General features: G+C 38.2%; 1 protein-coding gene across 7 annotated transcripts in view; it reads left to right on the top strand.

The window, feature by feature from the left end:
- TRPM1 (transient receptor potential cation channel subfamily M member 1) overlaps positions 1-17,156 on the top strand; it is a 161,201-nt gene that overhangs the window by 129,439 nt on the left and 14,606 nt on the right. For 2 of the 7 annotated variants that reach the window (XM_075273574.1, XM_075273569.1), the window contains exons 12-23: positions 586-720; positions 1,020-1,070; positions 2,399-2,434; positions 3,185-3,325; positions 3,528-3,557; positions 5,505-5,794; positions 6,951-7,179; positions 7,327-7,449; positions 8,026-8,157; positions 11,451-11,579; positions 13,389-13,640; positions 14,140-14,332. In XM_075273574.1, the coding sequence (XP_075129675.1) occupies positions 586-720; positions 1,020-1,070; positions 2,399-2,434; positions 3,185-3,325; positions 3,528-3,557; positions 5,505-5,794; positions 6,951-7,179; positions 7,327-7,449; positions 8,026-8,157; positions 11,451-11,579; positions 13,389-13,640; positions 14,140-14,332 (1,741 nt within the window). The remainder of the gene's footprint in view (positions 1-585; positions 721-1,019; positions 1,071-2,398; positions 2,435-3,184; positions 3,326-3,527; positions 3,558-5,504; positions 5,795-6,950; positions 7,180-7,326; positions 7,450-8,025; positions 8,158-11,450; positions 11,580-13,388; positions 13,641-14,139; positions 14,333-17,156) is intronic. The other 5 variants (XM_075273570.1, XM_075273572.1, XM_075273571.1 and 2 more) reach the window with 5 other exon arrangements.

The following is a 17,156-nucleotide window of genomic DNA, read 5'->3' on the forward strand; positions in this document are numbered from 1 at the left end:
CAAAACATGTGTAATTGCAGTCATCTGCTGGGAAAATGTCAACAATTATGGTTATGTGTGTGTGTGTGTGTGTGTATATATATATATATATATATATATATATATATATATATATATTTATTTACTAAGCATTAATCTGACATCTATCTGAAGAACGAACTATAGGCTAATAATAAAGGAAGTGCATAATGGACGTTTTTCCTTGTTTATTCTATTTATGATACAAGTTTAACCATGTTTTTGGTTATTTAAAGCAAACCTAAAATTTTATGATAAATTACATAAATCGTCAGTGCAAATGAGATTCGCAAAGTTTGTAATATGTGTGAATAAAACAATTCTTTCTGCTGTTAGTTTGTTCCCTTTCCTTTGCATTGATCGTTTTTCTGTACACTAGAGTCATATACAGCTTATAGCTGAAGTTGATTGAAGTGTGGAGAGGGAAGGGGTGAGAAGGAAGATGAGATGGCAAAAGCAGTGCTAGTGAGAGTTTTATCTCATTTAGCTGAAATATATTTCACACTCTATTAACCCTTTATTTCTGAAAAAGGTTTAACTGAGATTTTTTGTAACATATTTTTAAAGGTTAACTCACTAGAACAAGCTATGATGGATGCCCTGGTTCTAGATCGAGTGGATTTTGTAAAGCTTCTCATTGAGAATGGAGTTAACATGCAAAGATTTCTCACTATTCCCCGTTTAGAAGAACTATACAATACTGTAAGTTCCACGTTTTGCTGGGATCTGTTCTACATCTACCATCTTATTGTACAGTATGTGCACAAACTGTAGTTATTGCAAGAATAGGCAACTGGTACCAGACAGCCTGCATTTCATATTAGGCATTTACTTGCATGTGAAGGAACATAGAACCAAATGATTTTTCATAGATATATTGTCTGCATAGTATATATAGTGGAGGGCTGATCTACAAGAAGAAAAGAAAAGTCTCTCGTGTTATGGTATTATACATGAATGCATATTAGCTTGTTTTAACTTGTAATTAATTTCTGTTTCAGAGATTGGGTCCTCCAAATACTCTACATTACCTTGTCAGAGATGTAAAGAAGGTAAACTATATTACAACCAAGAGTGAAATATTGATGAGAATTGTATTTGCAAACTACATGTACATCATATGTATATATTTCTATAGTATATAATTATCATTACACATTTGGTTATTTGTAGAGATGAGCGAGTAGTATTCGATCGAATACCTCCCCGTCTTAGGTATTCGTGTAAGTGGTCGAACACCAAGGGGTTAAACACATCGAATATTTGATGCGCTTAACCCCTTGGTGTTCGGCCGCTTTCACGAATGCCTATGGCGGGGAGGTATTCCATAGAATACTACTCGCTCATCTCTAGTTATTTGCAAACAGTACAGATGTAGCCAAGTTTAACATGACTATTAAAGTATTATGTAAACGATTGCTAATGACTTTAACTGATTTCACTTTGCTTTCCATGGCTTTTGGTGGTCATAATGGCTACTATGTCTCATTAAGTAGACCTCAGTTCTATGAGGCAACTCTGAGGTGGACAGGGACTTTTTAGATGGTGCATGTTTTGCTAAGAATTGTCTGAAAATTAGTCATCCTTGGTGGAAAAAGAAAAATAGCTCTAGTGCCATCTTTTGGAAAGTAGCGCCCTATAAATCAATGCCTGTTTTTCCTGAAACTTAATAGAATAATCTGAGAAATAAAGTCAAGCCAGAATACCTCGATCCAAAAGGAAGTGGGACCACCTAAAGACAGCTGTTTGAAGGTTATTGCCTTTTATCAATGTGAAGCAGGTTACTAACTGGCTGGTTGAGATGTCCTACATTTGGTTCTATGAAATCACTGTGAAGTGCTACTAGGTTTCAGGAAAACTGGGCACTGATTTATAGGGAGCTACCTTCCAAAAGGTGAGTTCTCCATTCCCACCATGAAGAATTAATTTGCACATTTTTTCCAATGGCTTTTATTATGAGTTTTAAAGGTACAGCAGGTTATCAGATTCAAGTTGAAGAAGGCTATATGTGTACCTATAATACAGAAGATACAGAAGTGGATAATTGGATATAATGAATCACATCATAATGTAGCACATAGAACAGTGGGCATTTTGAATGTTAAACCATAAAAAGTTGAAATACCCAAACTTGTTAAGAGAACTAGCAAATATAAGCAATAGGTGGTGATTTTTTTTTATGTTGCCTGTGACTTGTGGGGTATGCATAAACATGTGCATAGAAGAACATGCTGGCATGTATATGTCTTTGAACGTTACATGTGTTCATTTACCATCATGTTGTTCATACATTGTATTTTTCTCATTAATCCTGTGTTTTTCATTGTCCATGGACCAAATATTTTCCATCATCCATCTCCATCACTTCATTGACAAGCAGAGAATAACTAGGGGATTCGGATGGGTTAACATGGAGGTGAATCTCTTTTTTTTTTTGTCTAACTCATGATATCTTTTAGTTTAGCAATGCATACAGTAATTGTCAGGGTCATAAGTGATGTATAAATCTTATCTGCATTTAAATACAATCCCCATAAGCAACTGCACATGAATGTTTCTCAATGGGACAGGAAGTACCCAAAATATGTCTTTCCATGATAACCACTGCAGTTTTCCACCTATATGCAGTTCTGGAAATCTTCTGAACCATTTATATACTTTGGATAAGTGGCTATTTTATATACTTTGCTTTTAAAGAAAAACCAAAGCAAAACATGTCTAGTTTCTTTGTTCTTTGGGAATGAGTATTACGTGCACATAGTGCTATTTTTAATGGTGCTATTTTCAATGTACAATTAAATATTTAGGAAATGTCCTGAAAAATTGAAGGAATTCTAATACTGATTTAATTCACCCCACTATGCTATTTAAAAAAGTGGGGAAAATTCTTACTTCAGTACTTTGACCTGGCTTGTGGATTGTATGGAGAGACCGGCAACATAACAAACACTAAGGTTGTTGTTAGCTGCATTTGCTCCTGTAGGATAACAAATATCATATCTTATAAATTGCATGTTTAACTTTCTATTAAAGAAGTTAGCTTGAACTGCTAAAATAATTTACATGTATTATTTTCAGACTGTTGTAATACTTTTTCAACAGTTATTTAACTACGTGAATATATTTAAGTGTTTTTCTTTTCTTTTTTCTTTTTTTTTCTGTACAGGGAAACCTTCCACCAGATTATCATGTCAGTTTGATTGACATTGGCCTTGTGCTGGAGTACCTCATGGGTGGGGCTTATCGCTGTCATTACACCAGAAAGACCTTTAGAACCCTCTACAATAACTTATTTGGACCAAAGCGGGTAATATTGAACTCTGTTTAAAAATGTCAAATCTTATATTAAAAATGCGGAACTGTAACATCACTGGCTTTTGAAAAGATTGTCTACAAATCAAAATCTGATCATATATAACATGGTTGAATAAATCAATTTGAATGCTTTAGTATATTTTACATTAGTTTAACCAGAAGAATTAACAATTAATCTCCATTGTTCTCTGCAGCCAAAAGCACTCAAACTTTTAGGAATGGAGGTAAGTGTGTATTTGCTTGTTTTCATTGACATTTTTTTTTAGCACATGAGGGGTAAATACTCGACAATTTTATTTTTCTTGCTTTAAATGTTTGTAGCTTACAATTATTCTATCCTTTATATAAAGAAAACCGGCTCTTCATTCTGTTTGGATTGTACTAGTACATAAGAGAACATTTGAACAAGAAGAACTGCAGTTAAACGCATGGGGACAGAACACAATAGCTGTCTAATGTTTTTATTAAAAAAAAAAATAAGGATATGGATATGGATCAACTACTAAGTACAGTAGTAGTTTCCATGTGTAAATTTATTGCATTTATAAGTTAAAGGATTTTTATAGGATATGCCACAAGCACCTGCTAGATTCAGTTGCTACCTGTTGGATCCACATCTGTCTCTACCTGTTCCTGAAAGTGAAATGCTTGGCTTTTCCACAACTTCAGTACATGTGAATAAAGACATGTGCGCATGCGCAGACCTCTCCATTCACTTTTGGGAAATGACAGAGCCATCATTGTGGAGATAGATGAGATGGAATCTGCCTCTATCAGGTATTTCCATCAAATCCTATGGATATCACTATCAATACTGAGATGACAATACCCCTTTAATTAGACTCTGACAGTCTTGTAGAAGTGAAGGGTTATTGCGAGGAATTAGTCTTTTCTGCTACCTACTCTCTCCTGCTGTTGTATAGAACTTACGTGTAAAAAAAATATCGCTTGGTAATAGTTTATATAGACATGGTGAGGACCAAGAGGATTTACCTTGACATTGGTCTATAGTAATGTAAGCCTTTGCATAATTATCCTAAATACATTAATGTAATGCATGATACTGCACAGTGTTTTCTCAAGAAGAACTATATGCTGTCCCAGACATTTGATGCACTTAGTATTTATACATGTTTGACTTTACCTCGTGTTCAGTGACTTAGAACCTTCCTCACTGTTTTCCCTTAGGATCATGCATCACTGTCATCATCCCCTGCCTCTCATCCCTTTACTGGTTCCTATAAAGACCTCTCCTATCTATCCCTTTCCAAGTGATCCTATAACTGTGCAACATCTGTATGTCCAGCAGTCAAAAGAAGATTCTGTCTTTATTGAGGTGATCATTCCCTTTAATGTCCCAATTTTCTGTGTTGAGTAAAAGAGACAGTATTAGCTTTACGTTATTCTTATATATTCTTATTTTTATGAATACCTTAAAGATGTGATGTTTTTGGCATAATTGCATAAAAAAATGGCATTCAGCAGATGCAGTAAATATATACAGCTCCCTGACAATGATAGGATAGGTAGGATAGCATTCACTCATAAGTCAACTGTAATATAGGTTATCCAGAAATTGCTTATTTTGTTTTTTTTTGGAACATTACTATAGTGTGTAATAAGATAAAGATAAGATAATCCTTTAATAGTCCCACATTGGGGAAATTTCAGCATGTTACAGCAGCATAGTAATACAGATACAGGATAATACACAGTAATATAATACAGACATAGACACACATAAGCTGAGAAGAGAAGATATACTAGGAGTCCATAGCAGCTAAGGAAAAACGGAAGAGAAAGAGGAAGACCTCATGGTCATCGTCATAACCATTAGTTCTCTGCGGAGTGATCTTCGCTTGGACTGATGTAGATTATACAGCCTGATAGCGGTTGGAAGGAAGGACTTGCGATAGCGCTCCTTCTCACACTTGGAGTGAAGCAGACAGTCACTTACATTGCTGCCAAGTCCCATCAGGGTTCCATACATGGAGTGGGATTAGTTCTCCCGCATGGAGGTCACCACAGACAGTATCCTTCTGTCACCCACCATCTGTACTGGGTCCAAGTAATGTGTAAGAACAAGGTTTATTTTGCTTGTACCCTTGCTTCTCTTTGCTTCTGCAATGTTATACTTGTCCCAGTTGTTAACTATACATACAAAACTTTAGGATGATGAACCTCCAACTAAAGGGAAGAAAAAGAAAAAGAAAAAGGAGGAAGAAATTGACATAGATGTGGATGATCCAGAGGTTAGCCGATTTCAATATCCTTTCCATGAACTGATGGTCTGGGCTGTACTTATGAAAAGGCAAAAGATGGCTCTCTTTCTGTGGCAGCGTGGAGAAGAAACCATGGCTAAAGCATTGGTAGCGTGCAAATTGTACAAGTCAATGGCTCACGAGTCCTCTGAAAGTGATCTTGTAGATGACATTTCCCAAGACCTGGACAACAATTCAAAGTTAGTTTCTCATATTAGTACAGTCTTTGTTATGTTTTATCAGTTTTATTTGAGTTTACTATTGTTAATGGTCCACCTAGACGATGAGCAGTTTAATGATTTCCAACATTGTATTCTGCTCTGTAGGGATCAGAGAAAAGGATCTGTTATAACTAGCCATCGAGATAAACTGAAAGGATGCCTACTGTTCTATGAATACAGTGGAAGATAGATAAGCTGTGGACAAAATAGTACATAAAATATATATTTTTTTAGAAAAGCTACATTATCTGTGTGAACATGTGAACACTAAACTCACGTAGTATTGCATATATTCTAAGTGTCAAGGTCACGCAAAAAGAAATGTTTTTTTAAATCCAAACCTGCAAGTAAAACTATTCCTAACTTACGGTAATTTAATGGGTTGTCCAGGATTTAAAAGAACTGACTCAGTACATGCAACATTGCAGAAAAAAATGCACAGCGGAAAAGCCGCAATTTCAAAAACGTATAGTAGGGGCAGAAAGTCTGCAGAGGAAAACTTTGCAGACTTTCTATGAAGAGTGTTGGGGAAAAAAGCCGATGCGGTTCCACCTTGGCGTCTTCCATGGTGCTTTTTGGCTGTGGCTCACTACATGGGACCTTAACCTAAGGGGGAGTTCACACGGAGTTACGTCCCGCGAGATTTGGCACGTAGACGCCGCGGGACCCTTTGCGTGCCGTACACGCTCCCATTGAGTTCAATGGGAGCGGGGATCGTATGCGCCGCGCTAGTTTGCGGCCGTGCATTTATTCACGGCCGCAAACTAGCGCGGCGCATACGATCCCCGCTCCCATTGAAATGAATGGGAGCGTGAACGGCACGCTAAGGGTCACGAGGCGTACACGTGCCAAATCTCGCGGGACGTAACTCCGTGTGAACCCGGCCTAACAGCAGAAAATGACTTAGGCCGGGGCCCCACGGCTTTGCACCAAATGTGCGCCACATTGTCACCCATCTATGCCAGAAAACTGGTGCAGCTGTAATAATAAATTCCTCCCCGTTATGTTATTGAATGTCTAGCACTTTGATAGAGAGTACTGTAAACATTACTCAATCAGTTATTGGACATAGCTTGATAAATATTACCTCTGACAATATCCATGTATTTCAATGTTAGACTTTTTTTCTCATTAGGGATTTTGGTCAGCTGGCTGTGGAGCTTTTGGATCAGTCCTACAAACATGATGAGCAAGTTGCTATGAAACTATTGACTTATGAACTTAAGAATTGGAGTAATTCTACTTGTCTGAAGCTAGCTGTGGCTGCCAAACATAGAGACTTTATAGCACATACATGCAGCCAGATGTTACTGACAGATATGTGGATGGGGCGTCTGCGCATGAGAAAGAATCCAGGTCTTAAGGTAATGTGCTAATGTTATACAAACCTCTATATAACATTTATTTATCCAATACTGAAATTATTTACAATCCTTACCTGATATAGCAACAGCGATTTAGACATTAAATGGCCTATATTATCTCTAGCATTATTTTTTCTTTGCTTTTAGGTAATATTAGGAATTCTTTTTCCACCGACCATTTTGTTTCTGGAATTCCGGTCCCAGGATGACCTTTCATTTCATACCTCAAAAGAATATGAAGAAGGAAAAGAAAAAGAAGAGGATAACATGGTAAGAACCTGGTTAGATCTTCATATGTGAATAATGGCAATTGTGTTATTATGAGTAATTTTACCTGTACACAAACTATTTATAGCAGACCTCATGCAACTGGTGGGGTCAATAGGTTTTAAAGTAATAGGAAAGATATTTTGTAAGGTTGATATTGTGCCTGCTCTTGGGTTGCCATGGTAGGATCAACGTACTATGATCATGTCACCAGATCTTTACTCAAAACAACAATTCACAAGATATCTATAAAGAATCAATTTGTTGATTCTGCCAGGGCAGCCGCAGAACCAATAATCAATAGATGCATAATTATGATCATTTGTTATTATTTTATATTTATTATATTACAATTATTTATTATTATTATTATTATTATTATTATATTTAATATTTATTACAACTACATTATTTAAATGACAGAACTCATATAAGTATATCTATGTCATATAATGTGAAATGAATTTCTGCACTCATATCATTTTATTATGTACATCTCTGAATATCTGTAAATGCCTCCATTCCATTCTCGTCTTTGAATTTTCAGCAAATGTATTTGTGTGATAAAATTATTATTAGGATGTAAATGCTGATGCCAATTCTCGGAAAGGAGATGAAGAGAATGGACATAGAAAACAAAGGAGTATTCCTATTGGCACAAAGATCTATGAGTTCTACAATGCCCCAATAGTCAAATTCTGGTTTTACACAGTAAGTAAAATGGACTCTCATGTAGAATAATGGCAGGTAACCTAAAGTGGTTTATGTTTGAGCTGCTGACTATAAGCAGTATGCTATCAAGTTAAAGTTGCAAAGAGCAAAGAGTAGTTTATTGAATGGAAATGGGAGAGTTATCAAGGGACAGACTTAGCATTTCAGAGGGAGCAAGCAAATATATGGCTGGGTCCCTTCCTAATAAAAATGTTTAAGGCCTCACCCCCTCTATACAAGCACTGCCTCCAATTTACAGATCAAAAAATTTGGACAAAATAGTGGAGAATTCTTGACTATACCACACAGATTAAAAGCCCCCTTTATTGACCCCAAAACAGTATAATGTCCTCATCACTGGCTTCCACACAGTATATAGCCTCCTTTACTGGCCCCCACCCAGTCACGTAATAGGCCGCTAACTTTTGGATTATTCCAATTGGTAACTGTCTCACGTTTATTTCCGCAGCTTTTTTCATTGAGTTTTTCGCTGTGGTCTTACTTACCTTATTAACTCGATATGGAAAATGCCAACGTCTCCAGTAGTATAATTGACATGCAGTGATTTTCAAAAATGCCAGCAGATATTTTTCTGCAATGTGTGGATGGGATTCACATTGTGAAGCATTTTTTTGCCGCAGCGTTTCTGCATTTTGTTGCAGAATTTGCTGTGTTTTCTTGAGCCAAAGTCCAGAGTGGCCTGAAAAGGAATGATAAATATAAAGGGAGCACTTAGACATTTCCCTTCTATTAAATCCACGCCTGACTTTGGTTAAAAAAAACTGCAGTAAAACTGCAAAAAAAAAAAGTTAGCGGCAACACGGTGGCTCAGTGGTTAGCACTGCAGCCTTGCAGCACTGGAGTCCTGGGTTTGAATCCCGCCAGGAACAATATCTGCGAGGAGTTCGTATGTCCTCCCCGTGTTTGCGTGGATTTTCTCCCATTCTACAAAGACATACTCATAGGAAAAAAAATGTACATTGTGATCCCTATATGGGGCTCACAATCTACATTTAAAAAAAAAAAGTTGAGTTTCTGCAATGGGGAGCTTTAGCCTGAAGAGCTTTAACCATTTTAGCAACATATTCCCATCCGTAGGAGAGAGGATAAGTTGCAAATTTGTGACCACTGAAGTTATGTCAACCGGACCCAGTGAAATGGAATTTGGGTGGCTTTGTCCAACTCATGCTCCATTCAGAATGGGGAGATATACACCCTTTATCTCATGATTGGTGGAGGTCTGACCCCACCAATCTTCAACTTATATTTGCTCCTTTAGGTTAAAGCCCCAAATTGCAAAAATGTAGTGGAAAAAATGTAGCATTTTACAATACCTGCAAAGTGAATGAGATTCTAGATAATCCTATCCACAAATTAAAAAAAAAAGAAAACGCTGTGGAATATAGCTGTGTTTTATAAATTACATTATGTGAATTATACCTGCAGAAACCATTGCGTTTTCCTTTAATAAGGGAAGAAAATCCACAGAGATACACTCAGAAAAAATGCTGCAGGAAAAAAATAAGTTGCGTTTCCTCTGCATTTTGTAAAAGCGTTTCATAGAAAAGCTTCTTTATTTGTTGCAGATTTTACTGCAATCTTTAGCCAAATCCAGGAATGGATTGAGAAGGGCAAAGTGTGAACACTGTTTTTATATTTTCTATTGCTTTTTTATATTAACTACTCCTGGCTTTGTCTCAGAAAACCGCAGTAAAAGCTGAAACAAACAAAAAAAAAAGCAGCTTTTGTGCACCATGGGGCTTTAGGCTAGGGACCCATGTTGCAGAAACGCAGCTTCTTTTGTTTCAGATTTTGTTGCATTTTTTGAACCAAAGTTAAGAATGGCTTCAAAAAGAATGGGAAATACATAAGAAGTTCTTATACTTCTACTTTCTGCTCAATCCACTACTGACTTTGGCTCAAAAAACTGCAACATAATCTGCAACAAAAAAGTTGCGTTTCCGCAATGTGGGGCCTCAGCCTTAGGTTGGTCTTACACGACCATAGTTTAAGACCACAAACGGTCCGCAATTGCGGGTTTTAAATTGCGGACCATTTGCGGACCCACTGTATTCTATATGGCCTCTTACACCACCATAGATTTTGTCCGTGGTGTGGCATGCCGTAACTGTGGTCCAGACAGTATACCACATGTCCGTAATGGTTGTGTTTTTACGGCACGGACTGTCCCATACAAGTCTATGGGCGCGTGCACTTATGCGGATATATACTGAACACACATCAGTGTATATCTGCAATGGCAGATGTCAACAATGCGATGCTGGAGGGGTTGGGTGTGTTTTGTTTTTTGCGGATCCGCATAATACTGCTACACACGGTGCATTGCAGATGCACTTTGCGGTTGGGCACGGATGTCTGTGGAATGAGTTTTAGAGTGAAATTTGTGTTGTGGATCCGCAAATTGAGGACCGCAAAAACCACTACGGTCGTGTAAGACCAGCCTTAGTTTTACATAAGTTTGATTCCAAAAATGGTGTGAATCGAGCCTTACTCATTTTAGTCCTTTTAGAAATAGTATGAGGAATGCTAATAATTTCACAACATCACAATAAACATCCATGTATGTGAGCTGAACATTTTTTTCAGTAATGCCGCTAATGGTATTAATCCATCCATTTCTTCCAATGCACGTGATGTTTTAACTGTCTGTCTGTGAACATTTCTTAGGTCAAATCATGTTTACTTCAGAGGTGATCTCTGTGTTAAACCCTTTGACCTTTTCAGTAATGCTTTGTAAATCATCTTAAAGTGGGATTACACATCAACAGATCAAGTACAATACAAATAACTTTATGGTTTTCCACTCAACCACAAAGTAAAACTGTTAGCCATTTTAATTCTTGTTTCGTTGTATTTTATTTTACCTCCTTATATAAAAAATTTGTATTGAAAATGTAAAATTAAAACTTTGCTAGCAGTTTGGAAAAAAGCAAAAATACTATAAACTCTCAAACACAATGCAAAGCCTTTGGAAGAATAGCAAACAATCACAAAATAGTTTTTTTGTTGAAGATTTTGCTGCATTTATTTCAAGTCAAAGACAGAAATGGCTGCAAAGAAATAGGAAATACAAAGGGAACACTTTGAAGCGAATATTTCTCCATTCTGCTCAAGGCTTTGGCTCACAAAACCACAGCAAAATCTGCAACATAAAAAGCAGCTTTTTTGCTAAATGGGGTCCCAGCCTCAGCCTTACTGTCTCCATCAAATTTGGCTATTCAATTATGTATTCAAGAAATGTGTGAGATAATAAATATATTTTTTCTTCACAGATTTCCTACCTAGCATATTTAATGTTATTTAATTATGTTATTTTGGTGAAGATGGAGCGATGGCCTTCAATTCAGGAGTGGATTGTCATTTCATATATCGTAACACTTGCACTTGAGAAAGTGAGAGAGGTGAGACTTTGGACAATTTACATATTATTATAAATAATAGTGCTCCCTCATTAATAATAGTCACCCTTGTAAATAATAGTCCTCCTTATAAGTAATAGTCCTCTTTATAAATAATAGTCCCCGCTTATAAACAATAGTGATGCTTGATGCGGAAGCCAGATATGCTATAATTGTGTTTGTGAATATGTCAAGAATAGTAGATCCTAAATGTTAGGCCGGGTTCATACGGGGTATTCTGGCTCGTCATTTGGTATGTAGATGCCGCGGGAGGATTTGCGGGCCGTATACGCTCCCATTGTTTTCAATGAGAGCCGGTACCGTACACGCGGCGCTATTTTGCGGCCGCCACAAAAAAAATCACGGCTGCAAAATAGCGCCGCGTGTACGGTCCGCAAATCCTCCCGCGGCGTCTACGTACCAAATGACGTCAATCTCTGGAAGCAATCTCTAGGTCGTCAATCTCTGGAAGCATCTGACTTATCTATGTGCCAAATTTGGTGCGGATTGATCCAGTTATTTGGCCATGCATTAAGAATAGAGATGAGCGAACACTAAAATGTTCGGGGTTCAAAATCCGATTCGAACAGCCGCTCACTGTTCGACTGTTCGAAGGGGTTTCGAACCCCATTATAGTCTATGGGGGGAAATGCTCGTTTCAGGGGTAGGCAACATTCGATCAAATTCTACTTACCAAGTCCATTAGTGAGGGTTGGGCTGGATTCTTCTCCCTGCGCAGCGTCCCCGAGTCCTCTTCTGGCCTTGAATTCACTCTGCTAGGCATCGGGCCTGGGTAGAGCTGACTGCGCATGCCCGCACTACAAGCGGACATGTGCAGTCGGCTCTGCCCAGGCCCGATGCCTGGCAGAGTGAATGCAGAGCCGGAAGAGGACGTGGGAGCGCTGCGCAGCGAGAAGACTTCTAAAGGTAAGAGAAGAACCAGCGTTGATTGGCAATGTATAGCATTCTGCCAATCAACGCTGGTTCTGCATCGAATCTTAACTTCGAACAGCTAGTAGTACTCGATCAAGTACGAGTATTTCGAATACCGTAGTATTCAATCGAACACCTACTCGATCGAGTACTACTCGCTCATCTCTAATTAAGAACACACATCAGACATTGCATACAGCCGGGTTACTACAAGTACAATTCAAGTGAATTGGAGCTGAACTGCAGTAATCCTCTACAATGTATGTGGAGCTGTCTGCTTCTGGCTCTCTATATAGAAGGTCATCAGTTTCAAAATCCTACAGTGATCATAGAATGTGGTGACCATATCCCAGGAAGCAGCTTAATGCATCAAAATAGTATGCACTAAACAGTTAACCACATTTAACCTAGAATTACGCTAGGTTCACACCTGCGTTCTGGTCTCCGTTCTATGGTTTCCGTCTTCTGCATGCCAGAAGACGGAAACCATAGACCGGGTCCGGCCGTGCGCGGCGGTGAGCGTTTTAGGCTCTCCGCCGCGAAACCGGATTTTTTTATCCGGACACAGAGTACTGCATGTCCGACTCTGTGTCCGGATTATAAAACCCGGTTTCGCGGCGGAGAGCGCAAAACGCTCACCGCCGCTCACGGACGGACATCTCTCTCACCCATTCAAATGAATGGCTGAGAGAGACTCCTGCAGGTTTCCGTCTCCTGCCTCTGTTTTAGGCAGGAAACGGAAACCTCAAGTACGGAGAGGGCAACGCAGATGTGAACGAGCCCATACTCATGTCTATAACAAAATTCCTATTAAACTGTAAGTTCTGCAATTGTACAAGTTGTCATCATATTTTTGCTATCCATAACATTTTTCTGCAGATTCTAATGTCTGAACCAGGAAAGCTGAGCCAAAAAATAAAGGTCTGGTTACAAGAATATTGGAATATCACTGATCTTGTGGCCATTTCAGTGTTTATAATTGGAGCAATTCTTCGACTACAAAATCAACCTTATATGGGTTATGGAAGAGTCATATACTGTGTGGATATTATCTTTTGGTATATTCGAGTTTTGGATATTTTTGGAGTCAACAAATACCTTGGGCCCTATGTTATGATGATTGGAAAAATGGTAAGTCAACAAAGACCGTCAACAATTAAAGAGGACTTTTTATCACCTCCATCAAGTCCAGTTTTTTTTGGCATTTTTTCATCATTTAATACGTGCCCTTCCCCTCACCATTCCTGAGCAATCAATGCAGTTAATTTAGTCTCTGTACTGTCAGGAGGGCGGTGTCAGCCAGGAGCAGACAAGTGGTGTGATTCTGAGATCTGACAATATCTGCCACTGACTGGAGCTCTTGACCACGCCTTTTTGCCTGCTCCTGCCTAATGTAGCCTACATGGCTGTACAGAGCCTATCAGGCACCAAAACTGACAACACCGATTGTTCCGGTGAAGGATTCACAAAATATTCCAACTGTATTGGAATCAGTGGAGGCTATTAGTAGATGATAAGAACTGGGCTTGGTGAAAGTGGTGAAAGGTCCCCTTTAAAAAGTATTTAAAAAAAAAAAAAAAACTATAATAATTTAGTATTTAATTGTTTTATATTTCTTCCTATTTTATAGATGATTGACATGCTCTATTTTGTGATCATCATGCTGGTTGTACTTATGAGTTTTGGCGTGGCAAGGCAGGCTATTCTGCACCCAGATGAAGAGCCATCATGGAGGCTAGCCCGTAACATCTTTTACATGCCATACTGGATGATCTACGGAGAGGTGTTTGCAGACCAGATTGACCGTAAGACTAGAGTTCATAGTAAGACTCTGCTTGCTGTTTCCCAGGCAGATGATCAGTCCAAATTAACAGATTATCTGCTTTAATTTGGAATGTAAAAATTCAATTTGCATATGTTATTTGTAGGCTTCTCCATGATCTCCATATCCTTATCTTAAAATGTAAGACACAACTGCAATCTTGGCTATAGGCAAGCACTATAGGCAGCACTTTTACATCTCACACTTCACACATTATTAGGACTTAGGACTCTGCTATCTAAATAGGCATTTAACACAATTCTTGCCTATGTATCAAGGACATATGTATGTGACTGATATGAGGCACCTGGAAATAGATTAACTACATCCCTTTTTTAATAGTTTCTGAGCATCTGTACAGGGAGCTCCTTAGGTCCTACACAAGGGTATGGAAAATTATCCCAGGGTTTATGGAAAAGAGATGGCAGCACCCTGATAGGGATGGATTTGGTAGCAGTAACCTGCATCAGAAGGGGGAGCCCTTCCATCTTTATATATTTTTTCTGCTCTGGAGGACTGCTGGCATTTACATGACCGGCACATTTTACAGGCAGAATTTAGAATGAAATCTGCGCTGTGATTGGTTGCTATTGGCAACTAAGACTATTTTAATTTTTTTACCGTAGTTTTAACAAATCTACCTGGTTGACCTCAGTGAAAAACCATTATTTTTCTGTTTATTGCAGCATCCCATTGATAACCAGTTTTAGGGCCATATATACCATTTATATTCATGGAGGTCTTTTACAGACTCTGTAAGCCAAGATTGTTTTTTTGGTAATTTTATTTATTACAAGATGCTTGAATGGTAATGGCATAAAGGGTAAAGGTGAATGTATTGATGTAGCCAAGTTTAGCCTGACTCTTAACATGTTAGGGTCCAGTCACACAGCGGCGCTGATTCTGGCATGATAACTTGTGTAAGAATCAGTGCGGCAAAACAGAATCCCATTGACTTCAATAGGTTCCATTTAACGTGCATAACACATTGAAATCAATGGGTTACAAAGCCTCCCTTTGATTTCAATGTGCTATGTGTGTTAAACAGAACCCATTGAAGTCAATGGGATTCTGTTTTGCAGCGCTCATTCTTACACGAGTTATCATGCCAGAATCAGCGCCGCATTACTCCGTGTGAATGCACCCTTAAACAAACATTTGCTAATCCCTTTATCATGTTACGGATGCAGAGTAGCTTGGACATTAATGCTAAGTGACTTTTTTTTTCATATTTTCCATCTATAACTTATGCATAACTTTTTTTATATTTCTGTCACCATAGCCATATGAGGACTTATTCCTTGCACGACACCATTGGCACCATTTTGAAGTACACACAAGATTTCCTTTAGTTTTTATTAACACTTTTAGTTTTTCCATATGAAATCTTCAATTCTTTCATTTTTATTTCATTATTTTTTATATTACCTTTGTTATGTTTTACCACTTTTATAAATAAAACACCATTTTTCAAAATTAAATGATTTGCTAGGGGTCACTGCATTTTGATGTTTAGAACATTTTTAGTTTTTTGTTGATGGAACTATATGAGGGAATTTTTTTAGTGGGGCAAATTGTATTTTTTATTGGTACCATTTTTTGGTATGTACAACTTTTTGATCACTTTGGCTTTTTTATCCCGGGGACCCATGGGACGGAAATTCTGCTATTTGCCCGCGGTGGAAATGCCTCCCATTGACTTCAATGGGTTTCTTTTTCTGCTAGCAGAATTTCAGTTCTGCTAGCAGAAAAGGAACCCATTGAAGTCAATGGGAGTTTTTTTTCAAGGCTGAAATTCAGCACCAAATTCAGCCCCATTTTCCTCCGTGTGAATGGACCCTTAGCCTTATATTGAAAGCCTATTCTAGAGATAAGCCATAGCTATTAAATTCCAAGATAAATCCAATTATTCAGCGCAAGTATGTGAAAAAAATCATAATCTGTCTGATTGATCATGGCTTGTGCACCAGAAAACTGACATACAAACCAATAAAAAAATTCCAATATACACAAAAATTGTAACTTTTTAAGGTTTGTTCCCCACATGCAACTTTATCAAAGGGCTTGGGGTATGGTGGGGCACGTTCTTCAGCTCCATCAGGTTTTGTTTTTTTTTTAAAATGTAGATTGTGAGCCCCACATAGAGTTCACAATGTACATTTTTCCCTATCAGTATGTCTTTGGAATATGGGATGGAAATCCATGCAAACACAGGGAGAACATACAAACTCCTTGCAGATAGTTTTTTGCCCTTGGCGGGATTTGAACACCAGGACTCTAGCGCTGCAGTGCTAACCACTGAGCCACCGTGTGGCCCCGCCAGCTACATCAGGTTTATCATTATTTATGCCAGTTATCTAGCATAAATAGAAAAGTAGAAAAATATGAAAAATGGTGTTAAATGCTATGGGTTAGGTTTAGGATCTATGTGCTTTGTCAGTTTGCTAGCCATGTTTTTCACAGCTATAACACTGACCCATTCATTTCTATGATTCTATACACATGTCCGTGTATTATTATAGTCCTGTATGTGTGGCAGTGAGCATGGGACAAAACTCATGACAGGTCCTTTGCCAGTCTGTTTCGTGTTCCAGGCTCCCTTACACTAGATTCACACCTTCATTCGGATTTCCGTTCAGGGGGGTGCATGGGGAACCCTCTCGAATAGAAACAACAGGCTTAAAAAAGCACTTACCCTTAAAAACCTGCGGACCCCATGGACTTTTCTCTTCACATTTTTAAAGCGAAATGGGGAATGGATTCCCCGAGCACTAGTGAGAACATAGCCTGAGCAAAGTGAATAGGACCATAGAGGCATACATGTG

The sequence above is a fragment of the Leptodactylus fuscus genome, chromosome 5 (assembly GCF_031893055.1).
Source record: "Leptodactylus fuscus isolate aLepFus1 chromosome 5, aLepFus1.hap2, whole genome shotgun sequence".
Classification (NCBI taxonomy): Eukaryota; Metazoa; Chordata; class Amphibia; order Anura; family Leptodactylidae; genus Leptodactylus; species Leptodactylus fuscus.